Below are 17,244 nucleotides of genomic sequence, written 5' to 3'. Positions count from 1 at the left end.
GATATTGCTGAACTCCTGCTGCATATCCCTCCTGCTTCTGCTAAATGTGTTTGCTTCTGTTACAGCAATAAGATCATTTTCTGCTTTTAAAATAATGTGTATAAATTCTCCCATCACCATGTCCTGAAAGCTTCTGGTTGGCAGCATGCAGCTTGCAGAGGTCGTCTATTCCCCTCTTGCCTCTTGTTTCCTGTTAGCAAGATTTTAATGTCTTTTGTGGTTCTACGCCATTTGAAAAGCTATGGCCTCCACTTATTTCTTGTCACTGAAACTTCAGTTCCCAGAGTCAAACCTCTCTTATACTAATGCTGCCACTATTTACAGCCTAACATTGTATTTAGTCATTGTACAAAAAGCTTTGGGAGCAATAAGATTGCAAGATTTTGCAAGGTATGATTAAATTAAATAATAGTAAAAAGATTATTATTGTAAACTCAAGCACTACTAATGTCTTGAAAAATGCATTTTAAAAAAGAAATAGAAAACATCCCTGTCCAATTAATTTAATAATCCCATAAAATCCATTTAAATGAAAAGAGGTCCTTTTTTAAGCAAATTTTGTTATGCGATTAAAATGTAATTAATTGAGATGAATTAATTATAAAGTCTATGTGTATATACATATATAGTATATAGTATATATATATATAGGGGTTGGGGGTGTTTTGGAGGTGTTTTTGTGTGTTTTGTGTTTTATGAGAATGATAATGTGTGAGTGCAAAAGGAGGCAATCCGGTGTGTTATTGATCTGATCTGTTGATGTTTTATAATTGAGTGCTTAAAGGTTGAAAACATAGTGAAAATTTGTTTTTATGATGTAAAGCACTTTGGCTACATTTGAAAAAAAAAAAAAGCTTTATCAATAAAACTTTATTTGATTTAATTTTATACAAGTGGTTATGCTTTAGTGGCTATAACCACGGCTTATAATCTATGGGTTATCTATCATTTTCTTTGGCTATGGCCTAATTTTTCAGCTCAGCCTTATGGAAAATAATGCTTAAAGTGATGAAAAATAAAAAAAAATAAAAAAGCATATGATTTTACTTTTGTTACAATGGATCATGTTATTAGTTGGTGGGTTTTAAAGACAGAAAGGCATGTTTTTGAGCTGTCATAGTACACTTAGCTAGCTAGCTAGCTACAACTAGCAGCTGCAGATTCATTCCGTCTTAATTTTGCCAGAAAGCAAACAAGTACACCTGATCAAATATCAAACTGTTTACATAACAAATACTGTAAACTGAACAAATCATGACATTTCAACTGTTTAAAAAGAGAAACCTTCGGTATCATAAATAGCAAAACACAACATTCCAATCATCATTTTTATCAGTTTCCACTAATGATATGTTAATGAATCACTCCACCACCACTACCATAAAGTTAATGCATATCCTACTATATTTGTTTTACTAACTATGTAGCTGGTGTAGTAGCATAAAATCTAAATAAAAATAACTTTTTGCATGTTACATCTAAAGCATTTACAGACCTGTATATGTTCGCTGACCTGTTCGCTTGCTTTAGTAGTAACACCGAAGTGCAGCTAAATTCACATCCAGTTTTATCAGAGAAAAATGTGTTTCCCAAACTACCATTCCTTTTACATTCCCAGCACACATAGAGAGTCACAATTCTTTGTAGGAATAGTCATTTATTCACAGACCATGTGAACAATACGGGGAAAAATGCTGATTAAGAAGGCCATGAGCAGCATTGTTGTTGCCTGGTTGGAACATTTGGCCAGAAGCATGCAGACATATCAGGAGTTTGAGGAACTGAACCAAAGTGCAAAGGGGTGTGTACAATGTGCAGGACCAGGGGGACAATGGCTAGCACACTCACTGAGGACTGGAAGGTCGTGGCGTGAACCTTGTGTCCAGCCCTTCCCAGTAGGGTTCAACGCTTGGAAAGAAACTAAGTGGACTCCTGTAGAAGTAGGGAAATCAGAAAGTAAGAAGTGGGGGGGGACAGGAGGTTAACGAGAGGCCTGCAAGATGTATGCTTGAATAAAGAGAGCAATAAAAGGAATTAAAAACTTGGATTTGTTAAGTGGGTTGAGAAAGAGAAGCATTAATTAGTCAAAATAAGATTTAAAGACACACAAAATGACTTGCATACAATAAAGGCGATCAAAACGAAAAAAAAAAAAATAGCATTGGAACACCATTATTAACTAAATAACCCCAATCCCCATCTTCATGGATGATTCATGCCTCATTTTTAGAAAAATGAGGGAGCTTAAATAAAAAAAGGTGCAACAATTTTTTCAGCCCATTTTCTCTGACTACCACTTGTTGGGCAGGTCTTAAAAGTGAGGATTTCCGATCTATAATTTTCCAAGTTTCTTTATCGTGTAAATGTAAAGAATATAATAGGTCATTGTCCCCCTGGCATTCCTGCAATCTTGCAGGAACACCCAAAGTGTCTCGCCTGCGACCTACTGAAAAGTCAATATTACAAAAGATGACAATGAACACCATTGTTGCCAATCGCTCAGTTTGCTTCTGAAGAAGAGCCTGAGGTACCAATCTGAGGAGGATGCTAACTATAGAGTTACTCAAACTGCTGATAAAACTAGTTTTGAACTGAAATAAGGAAATATTGTAATTATCACGGAACAATTTCCAGCAGCAGACTGAAAAGAGGAGCTAATGCTGTCAACAGCCCAGACTAGATTAAAAACAAAAGCAGTGTATGTGTTTGTAATGACAAAAATTCCGTTTTAAAGTAATATTCAGACTCATTGGTATGTTTCTTTCGTGGACAATGGCACAGTCCTTACTGGCAAGCATGGGCCTCCCCCACCAGATGCAGACTGTGCAAAGGCCCATAGACGGATATGCAAGTGGACAGGGGCTTAGCTATCTGTCACTTGACATCGAAAACTGGAAACCTTGTGGGCAGTATTGACTTGTATAGCAGACACACAACTAGCGAAAGAAACAAACCAGAAAAGAATAAGAGGAACAGGTAAAAGACGACATAGTAGCTGCCAAATAAAAAGAATCAAAAGAAAAACCAGAAAATGTTGTGGTTTTATCTTTCCACTTCTTCAGGTGTTTTCAGATGGTATAGCAGTGCATGACTGCAACCAACCGGTGTCAAAATGTGAAAATCAACTCTAAACTCCGTACTGCCCACTCGTGGATGAATAGACTGAACAACTACGATAACATATAAGACATATGAAGGCGGCAACATATGACATTTGAAACAGATGTCCCCTTTTAAGGGAGCATAAATGGACCTAAGAGGTCAGCACATATTTGCAAGTTGTGAGGAACAAGTAGATACCGCATCCATGGTGTGCCCTAAACACATGGTTAAATAAATATTTGCAGCAGAGGGGAAAAACAGGAGCAACAACTGTGGTGGACATCTATAAAAAGAAATATTGAGAAAACTCTTTTCTGTGTTGCAGAATATCTGAGATTACATGTCATAAACTAGACTCAAGAAAGCCTGTCAAATAAGGAGTCATTTCAATCATTCTTTGTTAATTGTTTGAACCATCGTCAGTCTGATGTTATTTGCAAAGCTGTTTCCATCAACCAACTCAGCTAAGTTTATGGTTTCCTTTTAGATGAATTGAATTTAGTATTATTTTCTTTTATTTCCATCAAGTCATTTTCATTTACCTTTTTTAATTTCTATTTTCCAAATGTATATGAAAAACATCGATGGAAAGCAGGTCCTATGATTGTACTATAAATGTTGTGGTGAATATTTCTGCCATTGACACGGCCACCTTTGCTTCATCGACTGGTTTCACTGAAAACGTATTAAAACATCAGAGGATTTCAGAATATTAGAAGCAGAACTGCTTATTGCTGCAACAGAAGGAGGATTCACCATACTATGAACGTGTCCAACTATGACACGAACGTGTCCAACAGGGTTCAGAGCAAATCTTACTTTGGGTGCCTGGAGTATATATTTATCTGTTGATTTATTCTTTTTGTATTTCAATGCTTATTAACTTTTTAGTGTACAATTTTCCTAATACTAAATAATGTTCCTGTATAATGGGGATGAATGTTATTTTCTGCCACCTCCTAAATGTACAGTATGTGGCTGTTGTCGAGAGAAATGCACATTATCATAGAAAATCTGTGTTACAGTGGGGTTACTTACGGAGTTTCCATGCTTTTTCTTAAGTGGGTTATGGAAAGAGGTGGATCTGGGAAAAGGCAAAAATAAAACAAACTCAGTCTTTTTAAAAAAAAAACACCAACAAATCTGACAGTAAAGTTGCTGCTGCAGAGTTTTAGGACACCATTTGAAATTGAGACAAAAGTAAAATGTAAGAGATGCTATAAAAAACACAAGACATTACTTCATAGCAAAGCTGCTTCCTTTCCGGTGTTGCGGAGCTACTTTTAGCTTTATTCTAAAGTTAAACTTATTATGACTCACGGGCAACAAGATGAGGCTCAAGTTCAAGGAAATGAAGCAGCTCAGGGACAAAAATTGTCCTTTTTAGAACAACGTCATTTGAGGGGGTTTGATGAGAGCTATATAGAGAATGTTTACACCACATTGTGGTGTAAATATTCAACAACTCTGTGTCAGAGTTGTTGAAGAAACTTAACTGCATCACCATCTGTGGCAACATATTCTCTGGTGTTAAAAAAATAATCCAATTTTTGGTAACATGTTACACGGGCTCAAGAGAGAAAGCACTCCAGTGTACTGCACACAACCCCATATTTAATAAGATCTGACATGATGTGAAAGATCTGCAGGTTTGTTTTCTTTCATTAAAATCTCATGAATATAATCAGATGACAATCATAGATAGAAAAAAAGTTTAAATAATCCCATTGTAAAAATTAAATAAATAAATAAAAATACATTTTAAAAAATAAAAATAAAAAAAATAAAATAAGAATAAAAATAGATATAAATATAATAAACTAAGATTAAAAAATAAGAACAGTATTTACATTAAAAGAGACATTAAGTAACTTTTGGACATTTGAACTCTTCTTTCTGGACTCATTTGATGGCACAGTGACATCTATCACATCTATCACATACATTTCAGTGCGAGCTGTGGCTGAAAACATCGCATTTGCATTTTGTCGTCCAGGATGCTGCAGCTGAGATTCACCATGTCACATGTTACAAAGCAGATATAAAGATACAGGCCAATTTATAAACGCATGTTGAATTATTCAGCAAAGAAACACGAGAAGACATTATTGGAGGAATACAGGATTAAAGAGAGGGAACAAAATTTAACGAAGCATAAGACAACGTAAGTCAACGTAAGACTTCTTTTGCTAGCTTGAGTTATTCCACAGTACAGTTAGGATGCAAGAGGGATGCCAGATCAGCCATCGTTGGGAGGCGCATCAATGAGAAAATTTTAATTCCTGTTGTGTGTCTTTAACCAGAACAGTGAGAGTCATAAGACAAATAGAAGATTATTGTCTGTCCCAAGTGGGGAAGGAAATTCTTCGCCAACCGTCTCAGGGGTTCGTGTATCTAACAACAACAGGTTTTTAGATAGTTTACCTTCTGGAACACAGTAAAGTAAAATAAATATGTCATTAAGACGCTTGTTCAGAGGTTGACAACAAGCTGGGGGATTTGAGTCAGGTATGTTGCAGCAGGGAAACATCTACAGTCTGCAGGACGGTAGCACAAGAAGTTCAGAGTTGGCAATCTGCTTTTCAGCGATTGTGGAGAACATCCTCTCACCTTTCTTCCTCTTGAGTTTCTTCCGCCGCTGCTTGTTCACAAAGCAGGCAGCCATTGTACTGAAGAGCACAGCTGCAGCCAAGAAGCAGATGGTGGCCACGATGCCAGCAACCACGGGCCGCGTCAGTCCACGCTCCTCCACCAACTCTGGCGGAGGGAAGAAATCTGCGGGTTGAGTCCAAGGGAAAAGTGAAAATCTATTCCCTCAGCAGCACAGAGGTGGTTTGATAAAAGGGAGAAAAAAGATTTCAGATTAAAATCGGAGCATCATGAACTCATCAAACTTAAACTTCACAGTTTGAACCAAACTTTCACTCTCTCAGATAAATGCTGTTTGCCAATATTCATGTTCTCCCAACTACAATGGCTGATATTTGCTCTGAGATTACCACTCTGATGTGAATCTCCGGAAGAGAGTGCACAGTCCCCTGCAAGAACACCCTGTGCTCTGATTAGGCAGATATCAAATGATGAAGGCTCATAAAGAGAATCATGACTTCCTCCTTTTTTTTTTTCCTCATCTCATCCGTTCGCTCATTTCAGTCACGCTTTCTGCCAAATTCACAGGAAAAAAGGAAAGGTATTTTTCATGTTCCAGCTTTAAAGTGTTGAAAACTGCACCCTATGGCAGCACGGTTCATTAAAAAAAATTTAAAATCTGTTTTTGTTTATCAGTAATTTGAGAAATTAGTAAGTCCACATCAATAATAGCTAACTGCTAGCATGACCAGTCACATTTTCACCATGGATGAATTCACTTTAACAGGCAGAAGTAAACGAAATCAGGTTTTTTTTCTGTACATTTGACAGAAATCTGACTGTCAATGACAATTTTCAAATCCAATTGGTCTCATTTCAGTGTGAAGGCCTTCACCAAGCACTTCTATACTTTTTCTACGTATACTCTGCCATCTGGATATATTTACATTGATTTAGCTTCCCTGTATAGACAGCAATGTTCTTCTTTCTTGCTTTTACGTTGGATTTTTTTTTTCTTTTTTCTTTTCTTTAGTTTACGTTCTTATCATAAACCTGCAGCATCTCTACAGAGCTGCTAGCAATAGAAGCTAAAACAGCTAAAGCTAGCATCTCGCTGTCCCAGTGAGTGTTCCTCTAAGCTCACTTATGTCTCTGTATTACAGTCTTTAAATAATCTTTCTAGTAGTCAAACAACTTCTGTTTTCACGTAAAACATTACAGTAAAAAAAAGGTTTTCAAGGCAGCTTTTCTTTTTCCTTTTTAAACTAAATATGTTGATATAAGTTTTGTTAAAAGCATAACTCTTACTTCTCAATAAATGCCTTATTTGACTTAGCTCAACATTATCTAAGAGCGTTTATTGAATTTATTTGGGTCTTAAATTAACTCGGTAAGCTAATTTTTATTTACTGTTTAATAAAACAATGCAAGTTTTAAACATGTTTATATGTTAGTGGGATCTGTTTTTATTCATTAAACAAGAGAATAAGAGAAAAATACATGTTCACACAACAAAACTCAATCAAGTTTCAGGAATGAATTTCTGAACCAAAACATTTTTCTGCTGAAAGGAAAAAGCTAAGTGGGAATTTGGTCCCATATTTTCCATGATGATGAATGCATCTAACACATATGTGGTTGTTTCAGCAGGAAGCTGTGGTTCACATTAAAGTTGGAAGTAAAACACTCAGTTAGGATTTTTTAGCATCAGATTCTGATCATTATTGAGTATAAATTGAACATCAAGGCTGGTAACATGAACACAACCTTGGTTATGTTCTTAAATATTCATCATGTTAGGAAACAACACTGCAGTTCAGATTTTTTTAACCTTCATTTTTCCCCAATATCTGTTCAATTTGGATGTCTCCTCTTCTCAGCTTCTTACAGTCTGAGATGCATCACAACTGGCATTAAAGCCACCAGCTTAGTTAAGCATTAACAAGCTCATCAAGAGTTAAAGAAAAGCAGCCGGTGCATTAGAGGGACCGATATCCCTGCTGCAGAGCTGCCAACATTAACAACCGCGTTCAGTTACTGATGAAGGAGTTTGTTTAGTGGCCTACATGCTAATGAAACCCTCAGCAAGCACCAGGGGGTATGCTGTATCAGCTTCTGTTCTGTTGAAGTTTTTTTTTCTGCTGCAGTGAATCCCAGTTACAATAAATCCAAAGTTCCCACTGCCTGAAACATGAATAAATCACTATTAAGTTGTCTTTTAAAAGGATGGGAGGAGATCTACTCATCATTTTTAACAGAACTCTTCATAGAAAGCAGTCAAATAAAAGGCAGAATGAACAGAGAAATGTGTCTTTGATCATCATGCAACAGAGGTTCCCAGCTGTACCAGTAGGGGGGAGCCGAGCACCAAAGCTTTCTGAAGGAAATCTCTTTAAATGCTCCCCAACGGCTGCTTTCACCAAACGACGTGTACTCTGTGACCTCTGCAGCAGAGCAGCATCACATTTTGAGAAGCTTAGTTTCAGATTCAAAACAGACTTTCAGGACTGCAGCCAAATAAAAGACAAGCTTTAATTAATCTTTTTTTTTCCCCTCTGTTTCTTTGCTATTTTTAGATTAAAGCAGCCCAGTAGAGTCAGGGGGAAACTGAGCGGAGCAATGATGTCATACTATTCAGAAAGCTACAAAGCAGTGTGAATGTAAATTGTGCTTAAATTTAATAGCGCTGAGAGAGCAAAATGTAAAGTTGGAGTTGCTGCGTGTGCAATATGTCCACCGTAGCACCCTTCTTCAGCTCAGAAACAGTAAGATAACCTGAGGATAGACATGCAGGTAGCAGCCATACATCGTCAGGATGAATCCAAGCATTAAAACACACAACACTCCACTGAAATCATCATTAATTACTTTCATTTCTAAGCCTGGGAATAATTTTTCCTCCATATATATATATATATATATATATATATATATATATATATATATATATATATATATATATATCTGCCTTCACTCCAAATATTCAGAAGCATGAAATTGTAATGCGTTACCTGTGCTGGATACTCCTACTACGTTACTGGGCTCGCTGATCATGTCATCCATGATGGCCATGACGCGGAACTCGTACCACGCTTCCTGGGACAGCAGTAACAAAGTTGTCAACATTTTGGGGATGAACAGCAAAGCTCTGCCACACAAAAAAAAAGCTCAAAAAGCAACAAAACTGGACAAAAAAGAGCCTCAGTATCCGGATGCTAACACTGTGGAGTGTGCTCTGCTGGATCTGGGACAGAAAACGTTCTGATCGCTGTCGAAGTGGTCAGATGTGTCTGATTACTTAAATGTCTCAGTCCTGACAGTGATGTGAAGTTTAAACGGGGATTTTGTGTGTCTGCATGCTGAGGTTTGACAAAAAACAACTGTTTTGTGTAAAAAAAAATGCATCTAAGCTTCACAACTGACCAGCTGGCATGACTCAGATGTTTTCACTGAATCACACTCCACCCAGTTCACACATGAAATTTTGTTGACTTATCACATTCACGTACTGCATCACACAGTGACAATGCCATTTGTGGGCGTCCTAACAATAACCTCATTTATCTGTCAGAACGGATCGAGGACTTAAACCTTAAACCAAACAGAGACTCTCTTAATGGTTAAATGACCTCAACCATGAAGTGGGAAATGATTTTTGCAGCAGAAAAGTTACACAATCTAGGTGTAATGTGTGTGAGTGTGAGAGAAAAAGAGGGATGAGTGTGTGTGTGGGTGTTTGCGTGCATCGCAAGGAGAGATAAAAGCTTTTTTTTTTTTTGCCTCTGAAAGTGCTCGTCAGATTAAAGAAAGATGCTCAAACATGTCATAGAGGCAGAATTAACCGACAGGAGGAAGGATGGAAAAGCTAAAGAAGCTCTGGTGTCAGAGCTCATACATCAATGAAGATTTATTGACTTAGTTTTGCTCTTAGTGCAAGTGTCTCCAAAGAAAGCATCCTACATCCTGATCAAGTATGCAATTTCTTGTTTTAGCATATTCATTTTTACAGCGACTGCATGGCAGCTGCAGATCTGTAGCCATGTCGGAGGATATTTAATGCCTCAAAGTGAAATCCAGTCAGAAAGTCAGGCTACTCAGATTGTGTTCACCTGCATTGTCACTATGACAACCGAGGTGGATTTGACAGCACGTTACTGCACAGAACCTTGCACTTGTAAAGGATCATTTAAACTTAATTATTCCTGAACAAATGTTTTACTTTCTACTTGAGACTGAGCATGTAAACCAAGCTTGAATATTCATTTCACACCGCTAACGTTTGGGTTCGAACATTGGGTTCGTGGTTCGAATGTGCTAATTGACATGAAAGCTGAAGGATAAAGCTGATATTTATTTCTGTCTACTGCTGTCAGGTTACTTTTCTTTTTTCTGACACCTTCACTTGAAAACAGTGAAAAACTATTAAAGAAGCACAGCTGGAAAAGGGTAGTTAGCAAGAAAATACATTTTACAATTACATTATGAACACTAAATGGTTTTTTAAACATCAGCTGGATAAAAGATCATGACTTAGGTGAGGTTAATTCGGTGTATTTTCATTTTAAACTTTATGTTTGCTTACTGTGTAACTTTTTCTAGAAGCAGCAGCAACTTCAGACCAAAACAAGCAGACTAAACTGAGGGCAGAACTTGAGATGTCCGATTTTATTGGTCTATTGATATTATCTGGCAAAATTGGCATCATATATCAGACATTATTGGTGTCAGTTCTTATTTTTTTAATTATAACAACCTTTACACAAGATGCACATTTATCAAAATGTTTCCTCTAACCCAAACTGAAAATATAACAGATTTCATGTATAGTTTTCCACATATATTTGCTTGTTTGGCAAAACTTGCTTCAAAAATATCTTCTGGGTGGTATCAGAATCAGAAATTAAGAGTATATTGATATCAGTAAAAAAAAAAAAAAGCCAATATCGAACAACCCTAAATGAAACCTACAGTGCAGCCGTGAAACAGCTCATAAATCTTGTTATGTGAGATAAAAATGAACAATTTGTACTCATACTGCATCTGTTTCTGTTTCTGAGCATTTTTAACTAAACCTGGTGGATCCCTCAGTCAAGAAAAAGCTCAAATTTAGTTTCCTCTGTAAAAAACACAGATGAAGCACAAGGAGAAAGAGATGTTATGGCCTTAAAATCTTCACATCCAAGATAGCCAACATGTTTGGGCCTAATCTAGGCTACTTTAGGCACTAACGGCTCAGTTAAGCACTGGCAAATGTTATGTGGGCCAGAAGTGACAGAGGTTCCAGCATATTCCATGTGGGCCACATCTGGTAGTCATGTGGCTTAGTTTAGGCTGCCACAGACACATGGAGTAAACTCTGTAAGTCAGGGCCAAATATCTGGGCCAAACAGCATTTGGGATTAAGGTTAGAAAATATCACCTATGGGGTGTCAAACTCAGGCACCACATAAGCAAAATGTGACGTCATTGGGGTTGGACCAGTAAAATAACAACATAATAACCCATAAAGGATGAAAACTACTATATCAATCATTTAAAAAGGTATATAAACTAAACTATCATGTTTAGAAAACAAATCTGGACTAACTGACAGTTTTTGACAAAATTAAGTCTGTTTCAACAAGAATTTTCTAGACTTTAACATTTACACATTACAGCTTATAAACAGCAATGGACCTACAAAACATTTCATCTCAGGTATGCGGAAATGAAAAATACAGGATTTCACATTGTCATCAGTAGGGGTGGGCAAATCGAATCGAAAATTGGGATTTTTATTTGCTTCACAATTTAAAAATAGATTTTTTGGTAAAAAAAAAATATAAAATAGATTTTTTTATACTAAAAATAATCCACGAGAAAATTTTTGTCATTTTTATAGTTTTTATTGATCTTTTTACCTGTCTTCTTGGGCATTATAGCAGCAGAATGATGATCTGGCTACGGTGTTGTTTTTTCCTAATTGATATCAAGAAAAATAAATGATGAGCAAAAAAAAAGTTTATTACATTTATTTTGTTTTTAACCTACAAAAATCAGCAATATCAAAGAATTGTGAGAATCGCAATATAAATCGAACTGGCACCCAAAAAATCGGAATCGAATCGGGACAAAAGCATATCGTCACAGCCCTAGTAATCAGAGTAACTTGTTAAGATCTAGAAGTTGTTTTAAATGTTCAGACCTGAAAACCTGTTCTCCAGACCACTTGAACTGACTTACCTCAAAATAAAAAAGATTTATAAAAAGTTATCCCCCTGCCTTATAAATGTTTTACTTAAAAATAAAAAATTTTATGAGAAATACTTTATTTATACCAGAGGCAAATTGCAATGGGAAAAAAAAGCAACCTTGCCTGGTTAAGTTAGGATTTACAGTTACTTTTGTATATAAAATATGATGTCATTTTCACATTTACCAAATTCATCTCAGGGGTCAGAGTTGACCATCTGGAAGAAACCTTTGGCCCTTGCATCCTGTGTTAGACACCTGTGTGTCAGAATATTTCCACCTCTTTAGCCTGGACATGGCATTTAGGACTTCTTTTTCTGTCGTTTACCTGAATGAGGTCTCGGGCGAGCAGATCCAACTCCCCAGCCGGAATACCGTCGTCCAAGATCTCCCATCGTTCCCCCAGGCGAAATTCCATTACATAATGCTGGATAGGTGCTGTGTGATTGGCAGGTGGGATCCAGGTGAGCAGGACTCCCTGCTGCGTGCGATTGGCTGTGAGGCACCGTGGTGGGGTAAGCAGCACCAATGGTTCAGGGGTACTTATAGGAAATACTGAAAGGTTGGGAATACATATGAATGAATATTTAAGTGAAATTCTCAACCAGCTTCATATCAGTTAATCAGTCCTTCTTCACACTCTGTCACTAACACACATCTTAACTGGACCGTGACTAAATGCCATTAAGTTTTTTAAACCCAATCCATCATCATCATGTGCATTAAATCCACCTCTTCACACTTCATCTTTGGAGCCTTTTCAGGCATCCCATAGATTTAATTTTGCTGCCAAGTTTCCAAACTGTTGTGCGAAAAACCCCTTATCAGTGAGGCTTCTGGACTCTGGAGCACTAAAAGAAGGTTGTGTTCTCTGATGAATCCAGATTTAGCCTGTTTCAGAGCATCAGGAGTAAGAAGACCAGCAGAAGAAGGGATGCTGCCATGATACCTAGCGCCTTATGTACAAGCCTGTTGGGGCAGGGTAGGGATTATGACTGACTTTTACTGGCTGAAAGAGACCAGAGAAGAGACAGGAAGCAAGACAGATGCTGCAGTGTGAAAATCTTCAGTTGTGCCACTTAAAGCAAGAGGAATTTGTTTGTCCATCACAACAATCCTTCTAATTAACTTTCTATTGACAACATGGCAGCAACACATCATCCGTTATGTTTGTTTCATTTGCTTCTGTGAGATCAGACTGCAGCTTAAGACCGTTCCCAGTGTATCTCCCAAAGCTCCCGCTTTTCCCCTCAAACAGAACTAAGCCCCAATGTCTGTGGCAGCGTATTTGACTTGGAAATGAGAGATGGAAAACTTGGAAGGGTAGTGAGACAGAGAAACACCACAACAAACGCTGCAGCAAAAAAAAAAAAAAAAAAAGGAAAGAGCTTTACTTTCTTTTTTTCTCCTCCTTGGCTAATGCAGAAGGTGATGCAGCACGGCTAGTTATCTCAATTTTCAGCATGTCATTTATCTTTGCATAATAATGTGTGACAGCTTCATTTACACTTAGATTAAGCATCATAAATGTCCCTCCACTCATGCCTGTAACCACCGAAATAATGCATTATGACCCAACACTTTGAGGTAGCTGTGAGGCTGCTTTTCGGAAAATGACCGATATAAAAAGGTATTTTTATATCTGGTATCTTGGGTTTATTTTATTCGTAAACAGGCTAAAGGATGAAATGACTTGTTTGGCTAGAAAAACAGCGGGTATCAAATGATCAACTGAGCTGGCAGCTGTTGAGTCCTTGAAATTTCACACTGAGAAAGATATCAAAATTCAGCCAGGAACAGTGCCATCTGTCAGGTAAAAAGGAACTTTAGACTGGGATTTTTAGTGGAAAAACAAATAAAAACTAAGTCTACTGGTGAAGACTGAAAGAGCAAAATCTTTTTTTCATTTTAGAGAGGGAGACAAAAGATAATTCTGCACTGAAGGTGTAAAGGGCGAAGAAAAAGGGAGTAATGTTGCAATAAATTTACGGTATGTTTTCAGTACAGCTGTCCTAAGTTTGACTAGAACTTGAATTGTAACAGGGCGAACTGGATCAGGTTACATCAAGCAGCAACCTCAGCTGGTTAAAAGTGAAGCCTTTGCGAAAGTACCAAAAACTGCAGTTCCCCCTTCATCCACTAGGGGCTCCAAAACAGCGCAAATCCCCATAGACTCCCATGTTGAAAAGACCAACTTCCGATGTCTGGCTTCATGAAGGCAGAGTATTGCATAACTGCGGTTTTTAGTCAGCTAACAGTGTGACTTAGCTGTAGCCCATTTATTTCCGTTAGCTGGTTAGCACCTGCTCGGGGTTGGCTAGGTTAGCTTTTAACTACAGGTAACCCCCTCGCTCATCGCCCCCCCCATCTTATTTTTGTCATTTTTGTCATTGTCAGGAGCGACGGCACACGTGATGCTGCCAAGATGTTGATGGTTGGAACCATGAGCTTCACATCCGCTTTTCAGTAACCTACAGGCGAAGACATGGAGGCTGCGTCCATCTTTTATACAGTCTATGTTTTACATCCAGTCTGATCTCAACATGATAGTGTTGGTTGTGCAGCACACAAGAGAATTGGATGTGCAGGTCAGCAATTGAAACATTTATGAGGTCAGTTTGCACACTTAAGGTTAAATTTGCCCAAGTTTGAAGACCGACTCTCAGGGAACACAATTGCTGATCATGGAGGTGTAATACTACCATTTGAAGAGTCATGACAACCTAAATTTGTAGCAGCTATTACCAAATATAATTTAATTTAATTTAATCCATGTGAACAGCTTGTTCCACAGTTTGGGTGAAAGAACTGAAAATGTTTTGTCACCTCTGGTTTTACTTTGGATTTTGGAACGACCATGGAGAATCATATCATTAGCATGTAAATATTTACATCATGGTAACTCTTGATTACCATCAGAGTAAAATGTGCCACCTTTCAGGATGGTTTCCATCCAACAAGACAGAAAAGGTGGGAACACTAAAAGAAATCAGATTTGAAATAACACATTAAGTGACAAGGCGACTGTGCTTTTCTTCTTGCTGTCTTTTTTCTAACAGAATAAAATCTATATTTAGAGCTGACAACCTCAGGTGAAGATACATGTAGATGTGAAGGGGATATAAGAGTAAAAACAGAAAGTAATTACATTTGTATTTGATTGACTATTTTCCCCCTTTAATATAACTAAAAGGTGTTATATTATACATAACTGGAAAGCCTAAGTAGTAACCTTTACAATGACTTATAATTTGTGAAGCTCATGCATCTGTGGAATGAACAACACAGCTAAACAGATGAGTTGTAACCAAAAGAAAATGCCTGTCGCTTTATGCACAATCCTCACAACTTATACCTCATTATAGAATGTACACCAACACTGATTTGTGTTTTCAAATTGGAGAAATAATGAACTCAACTCAGATTTATTTTCTGATCCATTGTGAGAATAACCACCGTCTAGGCAGCACTTTGCATCTGATATTAAAAGGTGTTTCATCTGAACAAGGATGCATGTTGAGGCCATGTGTAAATGAGGCCTGTGAGACATTACAGGATCTGAACTGTACAAGTGTTGTTAGTTTTTTCCAGCCTCAAAAGTGAAATGTAAACATGTCAGATTGCATCTGCAGCAGATATTTTTAAACTGACTCCCTGGCAACAATAGCGCAGACTTGATTTAGAACTTTGAAAAAGGAAAAGTAACAAAGAAATAATTGAAAAGGAGAAGAGAATATTTTATGACCTCTCTAAAACTAAATACAGTTGTGTAATAGTTGTAATTGTCCAGCTGCAAAAGCTATTTCATCACTGGATGCCTTTTTCTTCGTACAGCAGCAACGAGCGTACTTACCTAGTGTGTTCACAGTGACAACCTCGCTGAAGGGGCCTGTGCCAAGCTTGTTTTGGGCCAGGACACTAAACTGGTATGTTGTCTCTGGCTCCAAGCCAGGCACCACCATCCAGCCGTGGCCTCGAGGCACAGGTATGGAAAGCCAGTCATGTGGACCTAAATGCTCCCTCTTCAGCCTGCATAGAAGTCAGGGTGAGATGTGAGGAGAAAAGAAAAGCATCTCAAAGGCATATGAAGAACAGACGATACTTTTTAGGCTGCCTGAAAATGGATGTTTCAGGCAATATAGTTGTGATAACAACAAAACAAATTATTTTTTCCCATCAGCGCCATGACTGATCCAACAGTACATCATCAGACAATGAAACATTTTCACCTTTTTATTCATGATCGTACAGCACATGGCTATCACTTGATGGTAATAGAGCCATGCTGCACTCAGCTTTGCAGTTTGCTGTTTGCCATGCCAAACATTCAGCACTCAACGATCCTCAAATGACCACGAAAAGATGAGACAACACGCATGCAATACAATCCTGAGTTCTGCAATTGAAGAATAGAATAATAAAAAGGTTTCTTTACTTGCAGGAATTGCAATAAATCCTCTACTAATATTATTTCACCAGCATAGCTACAGAAATGATAAGTAAGATGTATAAAATTTTGCTGGTGCCCTGCAGTGTTTAATGCGGTTGAAGTGTTTCTGTTGTGGCAGGTTTATTCATGAACCACTCTTCCTCCCCAGCAGCAGTTAAACACTGAAGACTAAAAGACACAGCGCTGCGGAGGGATGCATCACCTGAGAAATGTTAATAGAGGCTTTGTTTTTATATTTGGTATCTCTGGTTCACTGTATTAATGAACGAAAAGGTTCTTGAAAGCAGATCCAGATTGTGTCTAATCTGATTTTTAATCTTTTTTTTTTTGCTTTATAAATTAAAATCTTAAAACTTAAAATCAGGTTTTAGAGAAATATTTTTATGTTTCTTTGGTAAAAAAAAAAGAAAGAAAAAAAAAGAAAGAAAAATAAAAGTCATTATTGGTGAATGACCGAAGTATCCGCTGAAACCTCTTTTGTTTGCGTTCATCCATTATTTATGCGACACTAGGTCAAAATTGCTGAAAAAATGAATGATTGCTGATGTACTACATATTCTCTAAAAGTGATTTTATGAAAATCTGACTTTGTGTCCATAACTTTAAAATTATTTTCCCTTAAAAAGGCTTTAAAATGTGTCTAGATGTTACTGTTGGAAGCTCCAAGAATAGATTTGAAAGCAAAATTGTTCGTGAAACTCTGCTGAAATGCCAAATTGATTTAAAGGCAACCACATGAACCGCTGTAAAAACAGTAAATGTGTTCCTTTTTCTAAAAACCTGCAGCTGTTTGTGAAGCCTGTTAGTCTTAATAAGAACAGATTAGGCTCTGCAGTGCTCCACCACACCATAAATTGCTTTTATAGCACAAA

The 17,244-nt window shown here is 37.4% G+C and overlaps 1 protein-coding gene across 1 annotated transcript in view; it reads right to left on the bottom strand.

Moving 5' to 3' along the window:
* The window catches only part of LOC306761729 (protein turtle homolog B-like), a 146,361-nt gene that overhangs the window by 18,079 nt on the left and 111,038 nt on the right, over positions 1-17,244 (bottom strand). The window contains 5 exon segments of the mRNA XM_079248000.1: positions 4,141-4,186; positions 5,713-5,877; positions 8,703-8,787; positions 12,251-12,477; positions 15,776-15,951. Coding sequence (XP_079104126.1) covers positions 4,141-4,186; positions 5,713-5,877; positions 8,703-8,787; positions 12,251-12,477; positions 15,776-15,951 — 699 coding nt within the window.

This window comes from Telmatherina bonti, assembly GCF_933228915.1.
Source record: "Telmatherina bonti genome assembly, chromosome: 10".
Classification (NCBI taxonomy): Eukaryota; Metazoa; Chordata; class Actinopteri; order Atheriniformes; family Telmatherinidae; genus Telmatherina; species Telmatherina bonti.
This window is presented reverse-complemented; position numbering and strand designations above follow the sequence as displayed.